This window comes from Pezoporus wallicus, unplaced genomic scaffold (assembly GCF_028554395.1).
Source record: "Pezoporus wallicus isolate ANWC-B61680 ecotype Strahan unplaced genomic scaffold, APGP_CSIRO_Pwel_v1 contig_7842, whole genome shotgun sequence".
Classification (NCBI taxonomy): Eukaryota; Metazoa; Chordata; class Aves; order Psittaciformes; family Psittacidae; genus Pezoporus; species Pezoporus wallicus.
The window spans coordinates 356,343-372,456 of NW_026638766.1; the positions used below are offsets into that span (position 1 = coordinate 356,343).

At 55.0% G+C, this 16,114-nt stretch overlaps 1 protein-coding gene across 2 annotated transcripts in view; it reads left to right on the top strand.

The window, feature by feature from the left end:
- The window catches only part of PPP2R2B (protein phosphatase 2 regulatory subunit Bbeta), a 60,006-nt gene that overhangs the window by 40,803 nt on the left and 3,089 nt on the right, over positions 1 to 16,114 (top strand). For both annotated transcript variants that reach the window (XM_057412396.1, XM_057412397.1), the window contains 5 exons: positions 3,094 to 3,191; positions 3,714 to 3,879; positions 4,744 to 4,856; positions 12,315 to 12,492; positions 14,110 to 14,274. In XM_057412396.1, coding sequence (XP_057268379.1) covers positions 3,094 to 3,191; positions 3,714 to 3,879; positions 4,744 to 4,856; positions 12,315 to 12,492; positions 14,110 to 14,274 — 720 coding nt within the window. The remainder of the gene's footprint in view (positions 1 to 3,093; positions 3,192 to 3,713; positions 3,880 to 4,743; positions 4,857 to 12,314; positions 12,493 to 14,109; positions 14,275 to 16,114) is intronic.

Here is a 16,114-nt window from a genome sequence, read left to right on the forward strand (position 1 = left end):
ACTCTCATCTGCAGAGTTGGAGGCTTTGTGTGCGGTGCCATCCACTGTGTGACTTACACCCATGATGACAAGAGCGGGGCAGCAGGAGCCGTGCCGCGGGCACCAGCCCCTTCCCAGTGCAGGAGCACGGCAGTGCCGGGATATGCTGCTGCTCTGGGAGGTCCGGAGCCCCCTGAGCATGGCAGAGCTGCACCCCTGAGGAACCAGGGAAGGAATTGTCCTGACAGTGCCATGTGCACAGCTCCTGGGCCAGTGTGTGGGTACAGGGCCATGGGCTGCCCGCTCCAAAGAGGCTGTCCTGCTGGAAGCGGCCAGAGGGGAGGGAGATGCAGGGAGAGGCTACAGGGATCAGGTCCTTCTTGCTTCTCCATCCTGGACACCCAGGCTTGCAGAATGTGCTCCATTACAGAAAAGTGCAGGTCTCGGGGAGCATCAGGGCTGGGTCCAGAGCAGAGCAAGGGGTGAAGCATTCCCTGTGCTCTGTCCCATGTCAGGGCTGAGCGAGGCCTCTTGGTCACACTTACCTTGAGGAAAGCTGCTGTTCCCATCCTGCGGAAGGGCGTTGTCTGTAGCTACACAGAGACATGAAGAGAGAAGAGAGAGCAGAGCTCCACGCAGCTGGGACGGGGCACAGAGCCTGTCCCGGACCATGCCAGGCGTGAGCTGCTGCCCTATGCCAGCCACTGATGTGATGGGAGTGGGCACGGAGTGCCTGGGATGCTCCGTGAGCAATGGTGAGGTGCCTGGGATACTCCAGGAGTGGGGACAAGGTGCTTGGGATGCCCCAGGAGCAGGGGCAGAGCACCCAGCCTTGGTGGGCACAAGGAGAGGGGCAGCACTGTGGGCAGCTCCCTGCTCTGAGTTGGGCTGCTCCAGGGATGCAGGTTTCACACCGGATGCAGCTCTCTCTTTCTGATAGTGGGTTTGTTCTCCCGCTCCTGATGGGGATCACACCTTCCCTGCACACCCAGAGGGACGTGTGTGTGTGGATTATAAATTCCTATTTTTCTGATACAACTGTATCGCTACAGCGGAAATCAAATCCCGGCGTTGGTATTTTTAGTGTGGAAGCATGAAGGATCACGGGCGCTGTGGAGGGAGGATGAGGATGCAGCGCTGGCGCGGGGAGCGTCTCCATGGAAACAGCTTTCTCTAAATTCCCGCATTCGGGGCACTGAGCGTGTAGGAGGTGATGAAGGAAATGGAAAAGCAAAACCAGGAGATGAGTTTTTTTCCTCTCTGTTGTCACAAAACTGCTGCAGGAACCTCGGGAGCAACAGACATAAGTTATTGATTGTGTCAGTGCGAGTGGATTTTAATTAACAACCACCCTGTCGTGGGTCCCCAGAGCAGGGCTGGGGTGAGCGGCACAGCCCGGGACCAGCCTGTGCTGGGGGGGGCAGCTTTGTTCAGAGACCTCTCTGCGAGGGAGTGGTGCTGCACTGTGCTCCACGATGGGCACCTCTCAGAGACTCCCGTTCCACCCCTTGGGGATGTTTTCCTACCCAGTACTAGTGAGAAGAGCTGGAGCCCAGCCCTCAAGTGGGGATGGGTGCTGGGGGAGTCCTGCTGACAGTGGTGGGGTTTGGGTCGGGTTGAATAACTCCCCTCACAAGAGGTATTTTTAATTGTGAAGAGTTTTTAAGGTCTGCCAGCATGTTGTTAGCCAGGCTCTGTTGTTATCTTGTCTCAAACCCACATGGGCATGATCCAGTAGCCAGTCCAGGATGTCCTGTGGGCCTGCATCCCCTTCCCCGCAGGAGCAGAGTGAGCGGCTGGTGGGGCTGGGCTGGCACCAGGATGCTGGTGGTGCCTGGCTCCGTGATCCCTTGACCGGGCAATGCAGGAGGTGCTGTTGCCATCTGACAGATGCTCATTGCAGCATGGACAGTGATTTCCAATTCATTGGCAGCTGAATGACCTGAAAGCAACAGCAGGTGATGGAGAAGGTTAAATAATGCAAACCAGATACATACGTACCATGAGCAGGGGTGCGTGCTGGTGAGCAGGGGTGCGTGCTGGTGAGCAGGGGTGCGTGCTGGTGAGCAGGGTTGTGTGCTGGTGAGCAGGGGTGTGTGCTGGTGAGCAGGGGTGTGTGCTGGTGAGCGAGCAGAGGTATCTTAAGATGAGGTGGCTGCTGGGCTCTACCTGCCCCAGGGGCTGTTCTGATCCCCAGACCTGCTGAAGTAACTGGCAGGGCTGAGGCACCATCCTGGGGTGCAGGTTGTGCTGCTCTGGGGAGCCTGCGCCATGGAAGGGCCTCTGAGATTCCTGGTCTGGGATCTGCCATGGCGCAGGGCATGTGTTTGGTGGGTGCTTGGCTGGCATCCTGGAGCCAGACCCTCAGGAGGGTTCTCAGCAGCTGCCAGGCTGTGCCAGTCTCTGAACTGAATCTTTTCTCATGTGCTTTGGTAACTTTCCAGTACGTATCCAAGAGGGATAAAAACCACAGGAGGGAGAAGGGACAATTCGTGTTACCTGGCTCTCTGCTGGCGCGTGACAGAGCTAACAAGCAAGAGGAATCGCTGCGCCGCACCGGGGCTCCGGGGTGCCGGTGGTGCTGGGGTCCTGGCAACCCTGTTGTGCTGGTGGGCGGCAGGAACGAGAGGGGAAAGGGAAGGGAGCGCTGCCGGCGGCTGCGGCAGGAGCGAGCTGGCTGTGAACAGAGCGCATCTCCCCTGCCCCGGCTGCTGGAGCTGCCCCCAGGCAGTGCTGACACCGCTTGGGCGGCAATTGCCGTGGAATTAACCTCTGACACGCTTCTAAAACCAGCCCAAATAAATCCCACCACGAGCGGCTCCCAGGGGTAAACACTGCGGATCAAAGCGGTTACAAGTTACCAGCCCCTGGATTCTCCCCCTTCTGCATCCAATGCCAGTCCCTGCCCAGTCCCTGCTGAGCAGGTCTTGGTTCCTGGCAGCAAGATGCTGAGGCCATTGTTATTATCATAGACAACAGAAAAATGGGGATTTATGGAGATCCTGCAAGGAACGAAGTGCTGTCAGGGCATGTGGCTGAGCAAGGAATGGTGCTTCCTAGATGCCTGTGAAAGCCAGTCTGTGCTTACTTAAATTGTCTTTGTCTTCTTTCCAGCTGACATCATCTCCACAGTTGAATTTAATCACACTGGAGAACTACTAGCAACAGGGGACAAGGGGGGCCGTGTTGTAATATTTCAACGTGAGCAGGAGGTAAGTGCCAGTGAATGCAAAATGCCCATTTCATCCTCTTAAGAGAAGCTTCCTGCTGTTTCCTAATCCATCTGTGTCACTCCTAACCTCAGATGTCTCCTGGCAGACTCCAAACTGAAAAGTGACTTAACATAAGCAGGTCCAGATTCCATCCTGTAAAACACCCTCCAAAGCCATGCTGCATTGCCTGCATCCCTCTTCTCGGGTTGCAGCTCTCTGGTGCATTTGAGCATGCCGGGGGAGTCCATCCATAGCTAACAGCTATGTTGTATTTGTGTCCCCATGGGGCAGACGCTGCTTATCCCGTGCAGGTGGTGTGCTGCCAGTGGTTCCCTCTGTTCCCGCTCCCTTCCTGCTCAGTTCATGGACAGGAGAGGCCGTGCCTTTGGCTTTCAGACCTGTGCTGCGTCACCGTGACCAGGCACTCGCTGCCACTTAACAAACCTCGGAGACCCAAGGAGTCCACACAGGATGTTCTCCTGCTCCCTGTGCTTTAAATCCCTCCCTGTGCCCTTCCTACAGAGCAAAAACCAGCCCCATCGCAGGGGAGAGTACAATGTCTACAGCACCTTCCAGAGCCACGAGCCGGAGTTCGATTACTTGAAGAGTCTGGAGATAGAGGAGAAGATCAACAAGATCCGATGGCTCCCGCAGCAGAACGCAGCCTATTTCCTGCTCTCCACCAATGGTACGTGGCCGCTGGGCATGCACCAGTGCTGCCATGGCTCCGTTCAGCTCAGCAGTTCCTTGTTACAGTCAGATAAATATCAGGAGGATCCAGGAATATGACTTGGGGTGAATGGCAGCTAAAGAAGACTTAATTATTTCAGAGGAAAAGGAGGGGTCTAATTATCTTCCATAACCAACTTACTTTGTATTATAGGATTGACTCTATTGATCACTGTAATAAAATTCAAAGACTTATTAAACTCATTTGGGGGGGGGGGGGGGGAATCATTGAAATGCAATGAATATTAATTATAGAGCATAATGTTCTGTTAATTGGGTTTTTAAATAGTTTTTTGATTAACAGGGATTTTATCTCTCCATTTGGGAGGGCGTTTCATATGCTAGCAGGTTATAAAAATGATCCTTTCAGAAATGCTCCCATGTTATGCTGTTTTGCGTTGTTCTTACTGTTAAACTAGCATTATACATAGAACCCCCTGAAGTAAAGTGGGTTAATAAAAACAAAATTAATGGCACTCTATTGGAATTGCCATGGAAAGGAGAAAATGAAGATAAATTGCAGGATTGTGTATGAAACCTGGTGGAAGTGATGACAAACTACTGCTGGAGCCCCTGCCAGGAGAGGGGAAGGAAAACACCATTACTTGGAGCAAATCCGGATGTTCCTTCCCCAGGGGTTGTGGCACAGGGTGAGTGGATGCTTCTCCATGCAGGAGTCCACAGGGATGGCTGCAGGGTGTTCACAGCACAGGGGTCAGAGAGGGGGAGAAATAGGGCAGAATTCCACTGTTAGAAACCATCCTGAGTGGCCGTGGCGTGTTGGTCTGCCAAGCTGTGACTGTTTGCTCTCTTCTGCCCACAGATAAGACTGTGAAGCTATGGAAAGTCAGCGAGCGGGACAAGAGACCAGAGGGATACAACCTCAAGGATGAGGACGGCCGTCTCCGAGACCCCTCCATGATCACCATGCTACGGGTGAGTCTGGGGAGGTCACGGCTGTGAAGGAGCCTTTCTCTTCAGTATCTTTGGTCAAACCAAGGTGAGGCGCTGGCACAGGGTGCCCAGAGAAGCTGTGGATGCCCCATCCCTGGCAGTGTTCAAGGCCAGGGTGGGCACAGGGGCTTGGAGCAAGCTGCTCTAGTGGAAGGTGTCCCTGCCTGTGGCAGGGGTTGGAAGTGGATGAGGTTAAGGGACCTTAAAGTCCCTTCCAGCACAAACCAGGCTGTGATTCTGTGAAGTTGCTGGTGGTGTCACCTGTGTGCTGTGTCACTGGTAATGCCATCCTGTGTGGCAGGTCGGTGTCAGAGGGCAGGGCTTGCTCCCTGTTTCAGAGCTTTGGTTGGTGTGCAGGTACAGGAGTGGAGCTGCTGCAGGAGTGGTGCTGTCTCTGGGCAGTTGTGCCACCGAGCACCCTGTTTTGTGTCATGTCAGGTACTCCAGTGCCCGGTGCTGATGCTGGCGCTGCTGCAGTGCCCTGCATGCCCTGAGCATGCTGGGGACGAGACAGTTAACAGGCTCTCTCTGCTTAGTGCATTTGCAACTGCAACTTCTGCTTAGGGAGCATAAGTACCTTCTCTAAATGAGTTTTCCTCCCAGCCTAAGGAGATTAGAACCAGCTCCTGAATCAAATGTAAACACCCAGGGCTACGTTTTCCATTTACTGCAAGGGGGGATGGATGCACAGACCCCGTTAATGCAGCCGCTGCCGGGAGCCTGGCAAGAGGAGGCACCGGGGCATGGCAGTGCCCGTCTGCCCGGCAGCCCCTGGCACTGGTGGCTCCTGACCAGCAGTGCCAGTGAGTTTGCTCTTCCCCGGGACAGCTGGTTACAAGCTCTGATTTGCTCAGAGAGAGCCAGCTCCAGCCCGCAGCAGAGGAGCACGGCTAATCCCACCAGAGCTCACCTGGGGTCCTGCACAGTGGGTGCAGGCAGGGGATGCAGGCAGTGGGTGCAGGCAGCACTGGAGACCCCTGGTGCATGGCTCCAGCAGTGAGCTGCCCCTCTGCAAACAGGGGGGAGCCATGTTCTCCCCTGCTTGGCAATAACCCCTTGAACCCATTGCCTAGAAGTGACAAGTGTGCAGGAATTTTGTGATGGCATTAATCAGACCAGACCACCTTGTAATTTAGTAACATCCTCTTAGAATTTGCATTTTGAGTACTCAGGGGGTTTATATTTGTATATATATATAAATGTTGCTACAATTACCCTCAGCTCAGTTTTATGGCTTCCAGTTCCTTTGCAGATGAATCCTTTGAGAGCCCCTGACAGGCAGTTAATTCTCACCTGCGTACTGAGTTGCTCCTGGTGGCTGGCAGGCATTTTTCTTTACCGAGCAAGAAAACATTTAATTTCATGTATGAACGTATCTGCTGTTACGTTTCAGGCAGCATTTTCAGCCTGATACTCTGTTACCTACACAGCCCATTGCTGGAGTTTGCTCATCATTGGGATGTCAGAGCTGGGGTTACCAACCCTCACAGGGCCGAGGGCCGGGGGGGTGCAGGAATGCCGAGCTGGTGGTCAGGCTCCCATCCCAGACCGGCCATCGGGAAGCAGCAGTCAGTTAACGGGAGCTCACAATGAGGGTGATGACACCTCAGAGGAGTGCAGGGGCGATGTGGTTATGAAAGCAGGTAATCGTCCTGCTCATCTTCAGTGCTGGTTGTTGGTGTCAGCCGACTGTGTCTGACCACATCCCCTTGCTTCAGCTGGTGACTGCAGGGCTGCAGCGGAGCCGAAAATTGGTGCAGGGGGTTGCAAGTGCTCGGCCTGAATTCCACCGTCCCCATCCATGGTGGCCAGTGCCCCACAGAGGGGCAGGGTTCAGAGCTGCTGCCAGCGGGGCTGGGGCCAGCCCTGGCAGTGTGGGGGGCACCCAGCCCGTCCCACTGGCACTGGAACATCCGAGCGCTGGACCGTGCTTATTGGAGTCCCCTGTCTGCCTCATGTTTCAGCCTTTGGTTTGCCCTCAGTCTGTTTCCTGGTGCTGGAGGAGCTGGGTGTGCTCCCTTGTGCCCTGAGATACAGTGCTGCGATTCCCCACGCTCTGGTGGGAACATGTGGCTCCTGCCTCGTGGCAACGGGAAGAGGTAAAACACGGTGTAAGTGCTCAGCGTTTATGGTTATTAGTTTCTGCCTGCATAGCGCCTGCTGTCCCTGAGGACAGGGTATTGAAGAGTCTTCCTCCAGCCCTAGTTTGATCTGATGTTTTGATGATTTTACTTAGATATTTACATTGCTGTAACCACTTTGCTGCAGCCTGGTGTATCTCTGACATCTAATTGTCCTGTGATGCTCCTGCTTTGGAGTAAAGCCACATCCATCCAGTTAAATTTTCAACCACAGACGAGCAAAAAAGGTGTTAAAACCACCTTGCTGCCACCATCTCTTACCCATTTGTCATAATGGTTTTAATGTGCTTGATGAGCATTGTTCTCTGAGAAATTTCTAACCCACATAGAGCAGAAGGAATGTTTACCTCTGCTCAGACTGTAAAGTAAGGCTTTTGCTGTCATTAGAAGAGCTCTGCTTACTTGGGTTGCCTCTAGTCTAATAGCTGCAGCCCTTCGGCATCATTTAGCCGCCTCAGCGAGCTCTCGAGTGCCCCTTGGTCGGTGTACAGCCATACCTCTGCCATGGGGTGTGTGCAAGAAATAATTAACACAAATAATACCCAAGGCTTTAAATCCTTCTAAATAGAGAATGTGTTTGCTTTGGTCCCTCACAGCAGGTCAGGCTGTGAGGAAACACTGGGGTGCATCCTCCCACCGTACCGACCCCGTCACAGGGTGCTCCAGCCAGGCTGGGATTCCTTGGAGTCCATCACGTCCCCTTCTCCTGAGCTGTGACCACAGCGGGAGGAGCAGCTGGGGCTGGCAGGGCTCAGGTCAGGGCTCTCGCTTCTCCCCTGTCTGTGCCAGGGAAACCCAGGGGGCCTTGGACACCATTTGGGAACAATTTTCCCAGCCCCAGGCAGCTGATCTCTGTCCCAGGCGTTTTAAATGTGTGTAAGGAAGGAAGCACCCTGCAGACAGGCTGCTGTGCACCCACTGAGCTGCAGGACCAGCTGCTCTGGGCAGCAGGGCTGTGTCCCACCTGGCTGTGGAGGACCCAGAAGGTGACCATGGTGCAGGGGGTGGGTTTCTGTGCTCTGCACCAACAGCTCCCTGGGTGAGGAATGGCCCTCCCCAGCCAGACGCAATGCGGGTGCGATGAGCGTCGGCGCGCCCGGTGCTTGGTGCTTGTGGCTGTCGCAAAACGTGCTCTGACTGAGAGCTACCGCTTCACCTGGTCCCACCAAAATCCACCAGAAGTGTGGGTCTGTGTCTCCCATTTTGCCAAAGCACTGGGATTTCCTGGAGCAGTTTCCCGGGGAGGTTGTGCTGTGTATCCACAGCATGCAGTGCACACAGCGGGCAGCCCTGAGTGAGGCTGGGTGATGGGAGAGGGAAAGGGAAGGAGGATGCTTTGGAGAAGGCATGTGGTGCTGCAGCATTTCTGCCCCAGCACAGAGATCTGTCTGTCTTTTCCCTGTGTACATTCTCCGAAGCATTATCATTTAAATGACAACGTAATGTGTAACATTTGGCTTTTTTGGGCTATAAAATGCACATGGCAGAACTAATCAATTTCAAATGATCATCATCAAATCATTGCCATGGAAATGAAAAACAAAGGGTTTTCCCAGTTCCATGAGCTGCTCACACTGCTCTGGAGCAGCGCAGGGTGCAACGTTCGCTCATCCTGCGCCCAGGCAGGGCAGTGCTGGGCTCAGCACATGCTGGGACCTGTGGTGCGCAGCTTTGAGGTACTTTTCTCATTTTTTTTGTTTTTCTGGTGAAAACTCATACTTCATCCTTGGAACATCTGTAAACTCGCCTGGAAATGCTGGTGACCAGAATTGACTTTTCCAGTATTTTTCTCCATTTCTATTTCCACAGCAATTGCACTGGTGGTATCTGTGTCTAGACGTGCTGTAAAAACAATGTGCCAGCAGAATTATCCAGCGGGTTTGGATTGCTCTGAATGTGTGGTTGGGAGCGTGGCTCTGCTTCTGCAGGATTTTGCTGGGAAAATCGTCCCCCTGGTGGGATTTTACTGACACGGGATCTCTTTCAGAGGGAAAAATAAGTTAATAAAGATCTGTTCAAGCAATCACAAGTTTGAGGGGCGTGCGCTGTGGATGAGATTGGTGAAAAGGGGTCAGGATTTTGAACTTTGGATAAGAAAAATGCTCTCTTTGTTCTCTGAGGCTTCTGCAAACTTGTGTCAAAATTCAGGTGCAGGTGGCGACAGCAATCCCAGAGCACAGGAGCTGATCCAGGACAAGTTCTCGGTTACAAACAACAAAAATCCTATCATGCTATGAAAGCACAGAGAGACGGGGAAACCTGGGGTGGTGGAGGCTCTGTGTGGAAGGACACTTGCTCATCCCTGTGCTGAAACCCCTTGTGAGTGGGCCCTGGTGTTGGGCTCTTTGTGGGGATGGCTCCAGCAGTTGGCCCATGGACGGACTCCAGGCTTAATCTTGCTTCACTGTATGAAAAGGTTCAGTGACGGGCGACAGGAGGTGTTAGTGTGAGGCTTAGGGAGGGACGTGTCTGGGGAAGAGATGAAACCAGCAGCTCTATTGGCTACACGTACTGGTAATGGGACAGTGGGTTTATCCTCCATGGGAAGGTCCCTTTCCCCCATCACGGGGAAGGTCCAATGAGACAAAATCCTGAAGAGCAGGAAATTGTCCGTCTGCCATGGAAATGGCATTTGCTGTGCATTTTGTCTGCAAACTATTCATGTGCAGGCAGCACTGGTTGCAGATTGTGCCTTTTGTAGGTGAGAAACAGACACCGGGGAGCACGTCCACAGGAGCCTGGCTGCTGGAGCAGGTGATGAGCCTGGGTTTGTCGCTGGGCAGCCAGCTCTGCTCTCGGATTTGCTGGGAACCAGATGACATTTTCCTTCTTGCAGAACCAAGGATGGGGTTAATCTGGGCTCCGGCTGTGGCTAATCCCACATGGACAAATCCTGCAGGTCACCGGGGCTGCAGAGCCAGCATCTGCCGGGGCTGGTGGGCTGATGCCTCGCTCCAGGAACAGCAGCTTGCCCTTCTCTAAGTGCAGGAGGAGGGAGCAAAGCTCTGCCCTGAGCACTGGTTCACAGCATCGTGGCTGGGCTGAGGTCGTAGGAGAATTGGCGCTGCTGGTCCCGCTGAACAGGGCAGGTACCTGCAGAGGTGCTGAGCCTGGGTCCTTTTGCCTTGGTGTGCGTGTTGGGTTGCACTCGCTGCGGGGCTGTGCTGGGGTGACCGGTCACTGTCTGAGCCCAGTAACGGGCAGCTCAGACCCGGCTCATGCTGGACTGTGCCTGTGAGAGGTGAGCACGTGGCCGGGAGCTGAGGCCTTATCCTTTTCCCTGTGTATTGACTTGTGTTTTGGGCAGAGGATGAGGTTTTCCTGAGGAGCACCAAACCTCTGTATCCCTTCACACCACGTCCATCATGGCACTGGGAACAAGAAGACTCTCTGCTATGGGAAGCCTTCCCTACCCTGGGGAGCAGGGAGCGTTTGGTGACCGTCAACATGACAGGCAATGAAAGGGGAAACTCGATGAGAGCAGGGGGCAAAGTAGAGAAGCAGCAGCAGTTACTGCCGTGCTTTTAACAGCACCATGGTCCTCCGCTTGGCAGCACTGGTGGTGGGGAAGGACCAGGGCACCCTGGATCTTCCACCCCCCCACCACCCAGGAGATGAATTTTACAGCTCAAGGCAGGATTAGTGCCTCATTAACTGAGCAAAGGGGAAGCCTTGGCCAGACAAGGAGAGAGGAATTGAGCGTCATGTGCCCTTTGGATGAGTGGGACCAGCTCTTTTGCAGGGGGTGCCTGGTAAAAGAGAGAAAAATGAAGACATATTTTGTTTTAAATGAGAAATGACTGGCATTCCCCCCTCCCCCCGCCCCGAAAACAAGAAGTAATTTAATTTATTAGTGGTTTATTTTATTTGGCAGCCTTTCTATGTACTTGATGCGGTTTGTTACACTGAATTACCCTTTAATAATGGGTGTATATAATACCAGAGCCTGCCCTGCAGGCTGGCTCCGTAATTGAAGGAGGGATGCACTGCGGAGCTCTGTGCTGTTGAAGATTGCCATGGCAATGCCAGTGGGAGCAGCGTGGTTGGGGCAGGGAATCCTGCTGGAAGGTGCCGGTGCCCACGCTGCTGCGCCTCAGCCCCGGCTGCCCCTGGCGAGGTGCAGTGAGAGGTGAGGTGAGGTGCAATGAAAGGAGAGGTGAGGTGCAGGGCAGCGAGAGGTGCAGTGCAGTGAGGTGAGGTGCAGTGTGGTGTGGTGCAGTGCAGTGAGGTGCTGGGCTCCTGCCTTTGCTGCACTTGGTTTTGTACGGGCACAGCCCGGTGTAACCGTGAGCTCTTTCCCTTTGCACTGCGCTGCGGTTGTGCCTGTCTGACCGGCAGCGCGGCTCCCGTAATCCCTGAGCCTCCGTCCCCAGCGGCTGAGCGGAGCCCGTCAGTGCAAACGATGCATCATTGCCTGTGTCAGGCAGGATTAGCGGGCAGGCTCGTCACATTAAGCTCCGGCTCCGCGCTGCAGTCCCTGCGCTCTGGTGTCACTGGCGCTGGCTGTCACAGTCCCGTCCCCACCTCGGCAGCCACGGGAAATCGCTTTGGGCAGCGCACAGATAATACACACAGTAATGAAGTAGCTTGAGGGAAGAGCTGCCTGCCGAGCAGGAGCACGGGCTGACACCTCCGGGAGCACTGAACTGCCTCCGGAGCGTCCTGTCTGAAGCTATTACTTGCACCACTCCTCGTGCTCCCTGTTCTTACTGCATCTCTCAATCCCCTGTTTCCAAGAGTTATGCTTATTAATCTGAAGGTGAACACGTACAGTTCTCTTTCTAGTCCCCCATTTGTCCCTGCCCTGTGTGTTTCTTTCCCTGTCTCTTCTCATCTCTCACCTCCGTCACTTTGCTGTGAAGCAAATGCAAAGAAAGTGCTGCCCTGGCTCTCTCAAGACACACAAGCCTGTTAGAAATGCCTCTGGCAGGAATTTCACCAGTTAACAGTGACAAAACAAGGCAGAAGTGGGTTTGGGTTTGTTTCTCCCAAAGAAGGAGCAGTCACTGCAGCATAGACCTGAGCCTGGGTTACGGGGCTCTTGCTGCAATCAAACCGTACTCATGCCTCTCTCAGAGGTGTAAGGTTTTGTGTCTGCTTGTCCTGCTCATGCCCGCACACAGCTGCTGGGTTTCCTTGGTGAGGGCATGAGCCGAGGCAGGGGGATGGAGAGGGGGCAGCCAGTGCTTGCAGGCACCCACTGTGATGGAGCCGGTGCCTGTCCATGCCGGGTGCTGGCGCAGGTCCGGTGGGCAGCGGGACCCGTCCCCGGGTGCTGACACTCTGCCTCCTGTCACAGGTACCAGTGCTCCGGCCCATGGACCTGATGGTGGAGGCCACCCCTCGGCGGGTGTTTGCCAACGCACACACCTACCACATCAACTCCATCTCCGTCAACAGCGACTACGAGACCTACATGTCAGCGGATGACCTGAGGATAAACCTGTGGAACTTTGAAATCACAAATCAAAGTTTTAGTATCCTTTGGTGCGTGACCCCACAGCCCGGCCAAGAGCGGGAGTGCGGGCGGTGCCTCTGCTGGTGAGTGGGCTGTAGGAGCCCTGGGAGCCCAGACGCGTGCACGTGTCAGTAGGAGAATGAAGGGGTCCCGTCCTTGCACCCTGGTCATGGCTCCTTGTACAGCATCACCCTCTGGCAGGCTCCCAGGGGTCAGGAATACAAAGCAGTGCTCTCCACAGCACATCTGACTGCAGAGCATCTGAAACTCCCTTCTCCCGGTGTCACCTCCAAGGCCCTTCCCTCTCATCTCTGCCGGGCTGAGCTGTGCCGCCGGAAGGACATGGCTTACACTGAGCTGAGCCGCTGCCTGCGTGTGCAGGGCTCATCTGGCATCCTCAGGACGCTGCCTCCAGCCTGGTGACACAGCTCTGAATTCTGCTGCAGGGCGGGCGGGAGCAGCGTCTGCCGGTGATGGAGCAGACAGATGCCTTGGGGAAGATGCAGGGAGGCAATATTAATTGTGCAGTCTCTGCTATACCCTGCAGCGAGGTGACGGGCTGCCAGTCACCGCTGTACAAATGAGGCCCTGCCAGTCACCCTTGCAACAGCCACGTCAGAAATAACAGCAATGGGGTACTTATCATGGGTGATATTTATAGCATTTCCCACTGAGGAGTCCCCACGGGGCATGGGGCCCATTCAGGCACTGGAGAGGAGTTCAGCAATCAGAGGTGTGTGACTGGTGGGTACGGCCAAGCAGGGCTGCAGAGTGCGCTGTGTTTTGGGGAAGAATGTGGGGAGCCCTAAATTTGGGTGAAACCGCAGGGAGTTTGGCCAAGGAGCGATCAGAGGGGGCGGTCACTGCCCTGCAGGGCTGTGCACTGGCTCAGGCCTGGCTTGAGCTGGGACCCAGGTTCTGCTGCGGATCCGCAGTGCGGCCGGGCTGAGACCGCTCAGAGTCTGTGCCCTGGGGCTGCTGGAAATGCCCCCCCCCACGGGGCAGGAATTCATTCTTTATTTGTCTGTTAATTCCCATCCTGCTGGGAACAGCAGGTTCTTAATTTGCTTCCCAGGGGGTCAGGAAAGCTGCTGTTTCTTTCTCCCCGTTTGCACAGTTACCCCATGCTGGGTGTTTGGATTGCGCTGTACAATCTGAAGCTGCTTCCACTGGTGACTGCTTGCTAGTGTCAAGTCGGGGTGGATCCTCTTCATCCGTGCCCTGCAGCCCTGGGACGCTCTGCAGGGCTGTGCAGGTCCTTGTGGCATCATCCTCAGGGCCAGCTCTGTTTGCCACCCAGTGCTTCACCCAGCCTGAGCATGAGAAACGTTTTGGAAGTGACAAGTCCGCAGCAGCACCCCTGGGCTGTGGCAGTTTCTGTTGGTCGTTGTGCTCCAGGTTTTGGTTTTGTGTTCCTGCAGTAGGAGATGTTTGCTCTGGCATGGGTGAATCGGCAGAGTCAGGTCTTGGCTGTACAGAGGGCTCATGGTCCCCGCTTGAACAGCAACGTGATGGAGGTGGGCTTTGCCCTGTGTTGGTGCAGGCTGGAGCCCGAGGTTGGTGCTGCTCTCCCAGGAGGGTGCTCAGGGACCTGTGGGGTCTGCGCTGCAGGGGGCTCCTTGACTCGCCCTGCCAGACATCGTGGACATCAAACCAGCCAACATGGAGGAGCTGACGGAGGTGATCACGGCTGCCGAGTTCCACCCGCACCACTGCAACACCTTTGTCTACAGCAGCAGCAAAGGCACCATCCGGCTGTGTGACATGCGCACCTCCGCGCTCTGCGACCGCCACGCCAAGTGTGAGTGCAGCCCCAGCGCGGTGCGGGGGGACGGGGTCCCCTTCGCGTTCACAGAGCCCAGAAAAGGGGAGCACAGACCCCGCAGCCTCACCCCGTCCTCCCCGTGTCCTATTCTCAGCTGTGGTTGATGCCGCAGGGTTGGGATGTGCAGAAAAGCTCCCTCAACATTCGGAGTGAGCTGGGCAGGCAGGGAGCTGGTCCTGGTTCCTCCCAGGCTGATGCGATGAGTGAGCCGCTGCCGCGGAGCTCGGGTCCTGCTCAGCCTCTGCCTGTCCAGAGGATGGTGCTGGGAATAGTCCTCCTGTCAGAGCCTGCCAGTGGAACACTGGCACAAACACCCACAGCAGCTAGGGGTGAGCTGGTCAATAGCTGCTGCTGTTCTTTGGGCCGTGGCAGTTCCTGTGCTGAGCCCCCTGTTGTCAAAAAGAGTTTGGTGCCTGCCTTAAAAACAGTGAAACGTGGCAGGAGCAAGTGCTGCTGTGCTGTGTGACTGCACAGCCAAAGCCCTGCATCTCCTGTGTGACTGCACAGCCAAAGCCCTGCATCTCCTGTGTGACTGCACAGCCAAAGCCCTGCATCTCCTGTGTGACTGCACAGCCAAAGCCCTGCATCTCCTGTGTGACTGCACAGCCAAAGCCCTGCGTGACTGCATAGCCAAAGCCCTGCCTCTCCTGTGTGACTGCACAGCTGAACTCCTGTGTCTCCTGTTCTGGTTTGGGTTTTCCTCAGAAAATGGGCAATATCCTGTGGGAAATTAAGGAGATTCCAGTACTCAAAGTGTGATCGCTTTAGGAGAACAGGGTACACAAAATGGGTGCAACTTCCTGGAGCCCCATGGTCATAACCTACCCCTGTAGAGCCCCGCGGTGTGCTTCAGATGTGGGTTTCCTACAGCTGATAGGGAATTACACAGCAGCTGTTGCTTCTGGGCTTCTGAGCTGTGCTCGTGTCTGAGACCTGTTTTAACCTGAGGTGCATTGGATGGAGGGGAAGCACCGCTGGTGGGAGAGCTTTGGCTGGCTGGAGATGGGAAATACCAGTGGCAGCTTTCCCAAACCCTGATCAAAGGAGTGTTTCTGTTCCTGCGTTTCCCGGCCATGTCTCACAGCCCGGCAGCGGCAGCTCCCAGCTGAGGACCAGAACACAATCACAGAGCAAACAGAATCCATTTCCCTGATGCTCCAGTGGCAGAGCCCCCCCTGCCCTTCCCTTTGTCTGGTGCTGCTGCGTCCCGCACACGGCGCCCAGTGGCACATCCCGCTCCCTTTGACCTCTCCTGTGATATCTCCTGATTGATTTCCCTCCACCCTCAGAAGCCCCAGCCCCAGACAGCTGCAGCATTGCGGATGTGCGAGTGGAAATTGAGACAGTCCATCAAAGTTCAACGTGAAAAGCAGTGCTGCCTTTTGGAGGCGAATCCTCCGATGGAGACATTTAATAGCTGTCAGTATTTAATAGGAATGCAGACGCTGTCTCTGCACGCCCCAGCAGTGTTAATTCCCACGGATGCAGCTCATTGCTTGGGCACAGCTCGTACTTACGTGCTTCTCGTGTTCAGTTTTGTTTGCCCATTTCATTGGAGCTCCTGCGATCTGTGATGTTGTGAGCTCCCTCCAGTCTCAGAGCTGGCCTCGCAGGCGGCATCAGCTTCCACGTGCCCAAAGAAACACACGCCTTGGCCGAAGCACTGAGGGAAGCCAAAGGGCAGGTCGGGATTCCTGGAGCTGGTAACGGGGGCAGAATAACAGTTACTGCAGTTATTTCCCCATAGCAAAAGGCTTTCCCCTTTTTCCTTATGGAGTTTTAAGGAGTGATTGTACCAAACTCCTGAAACCAAAGG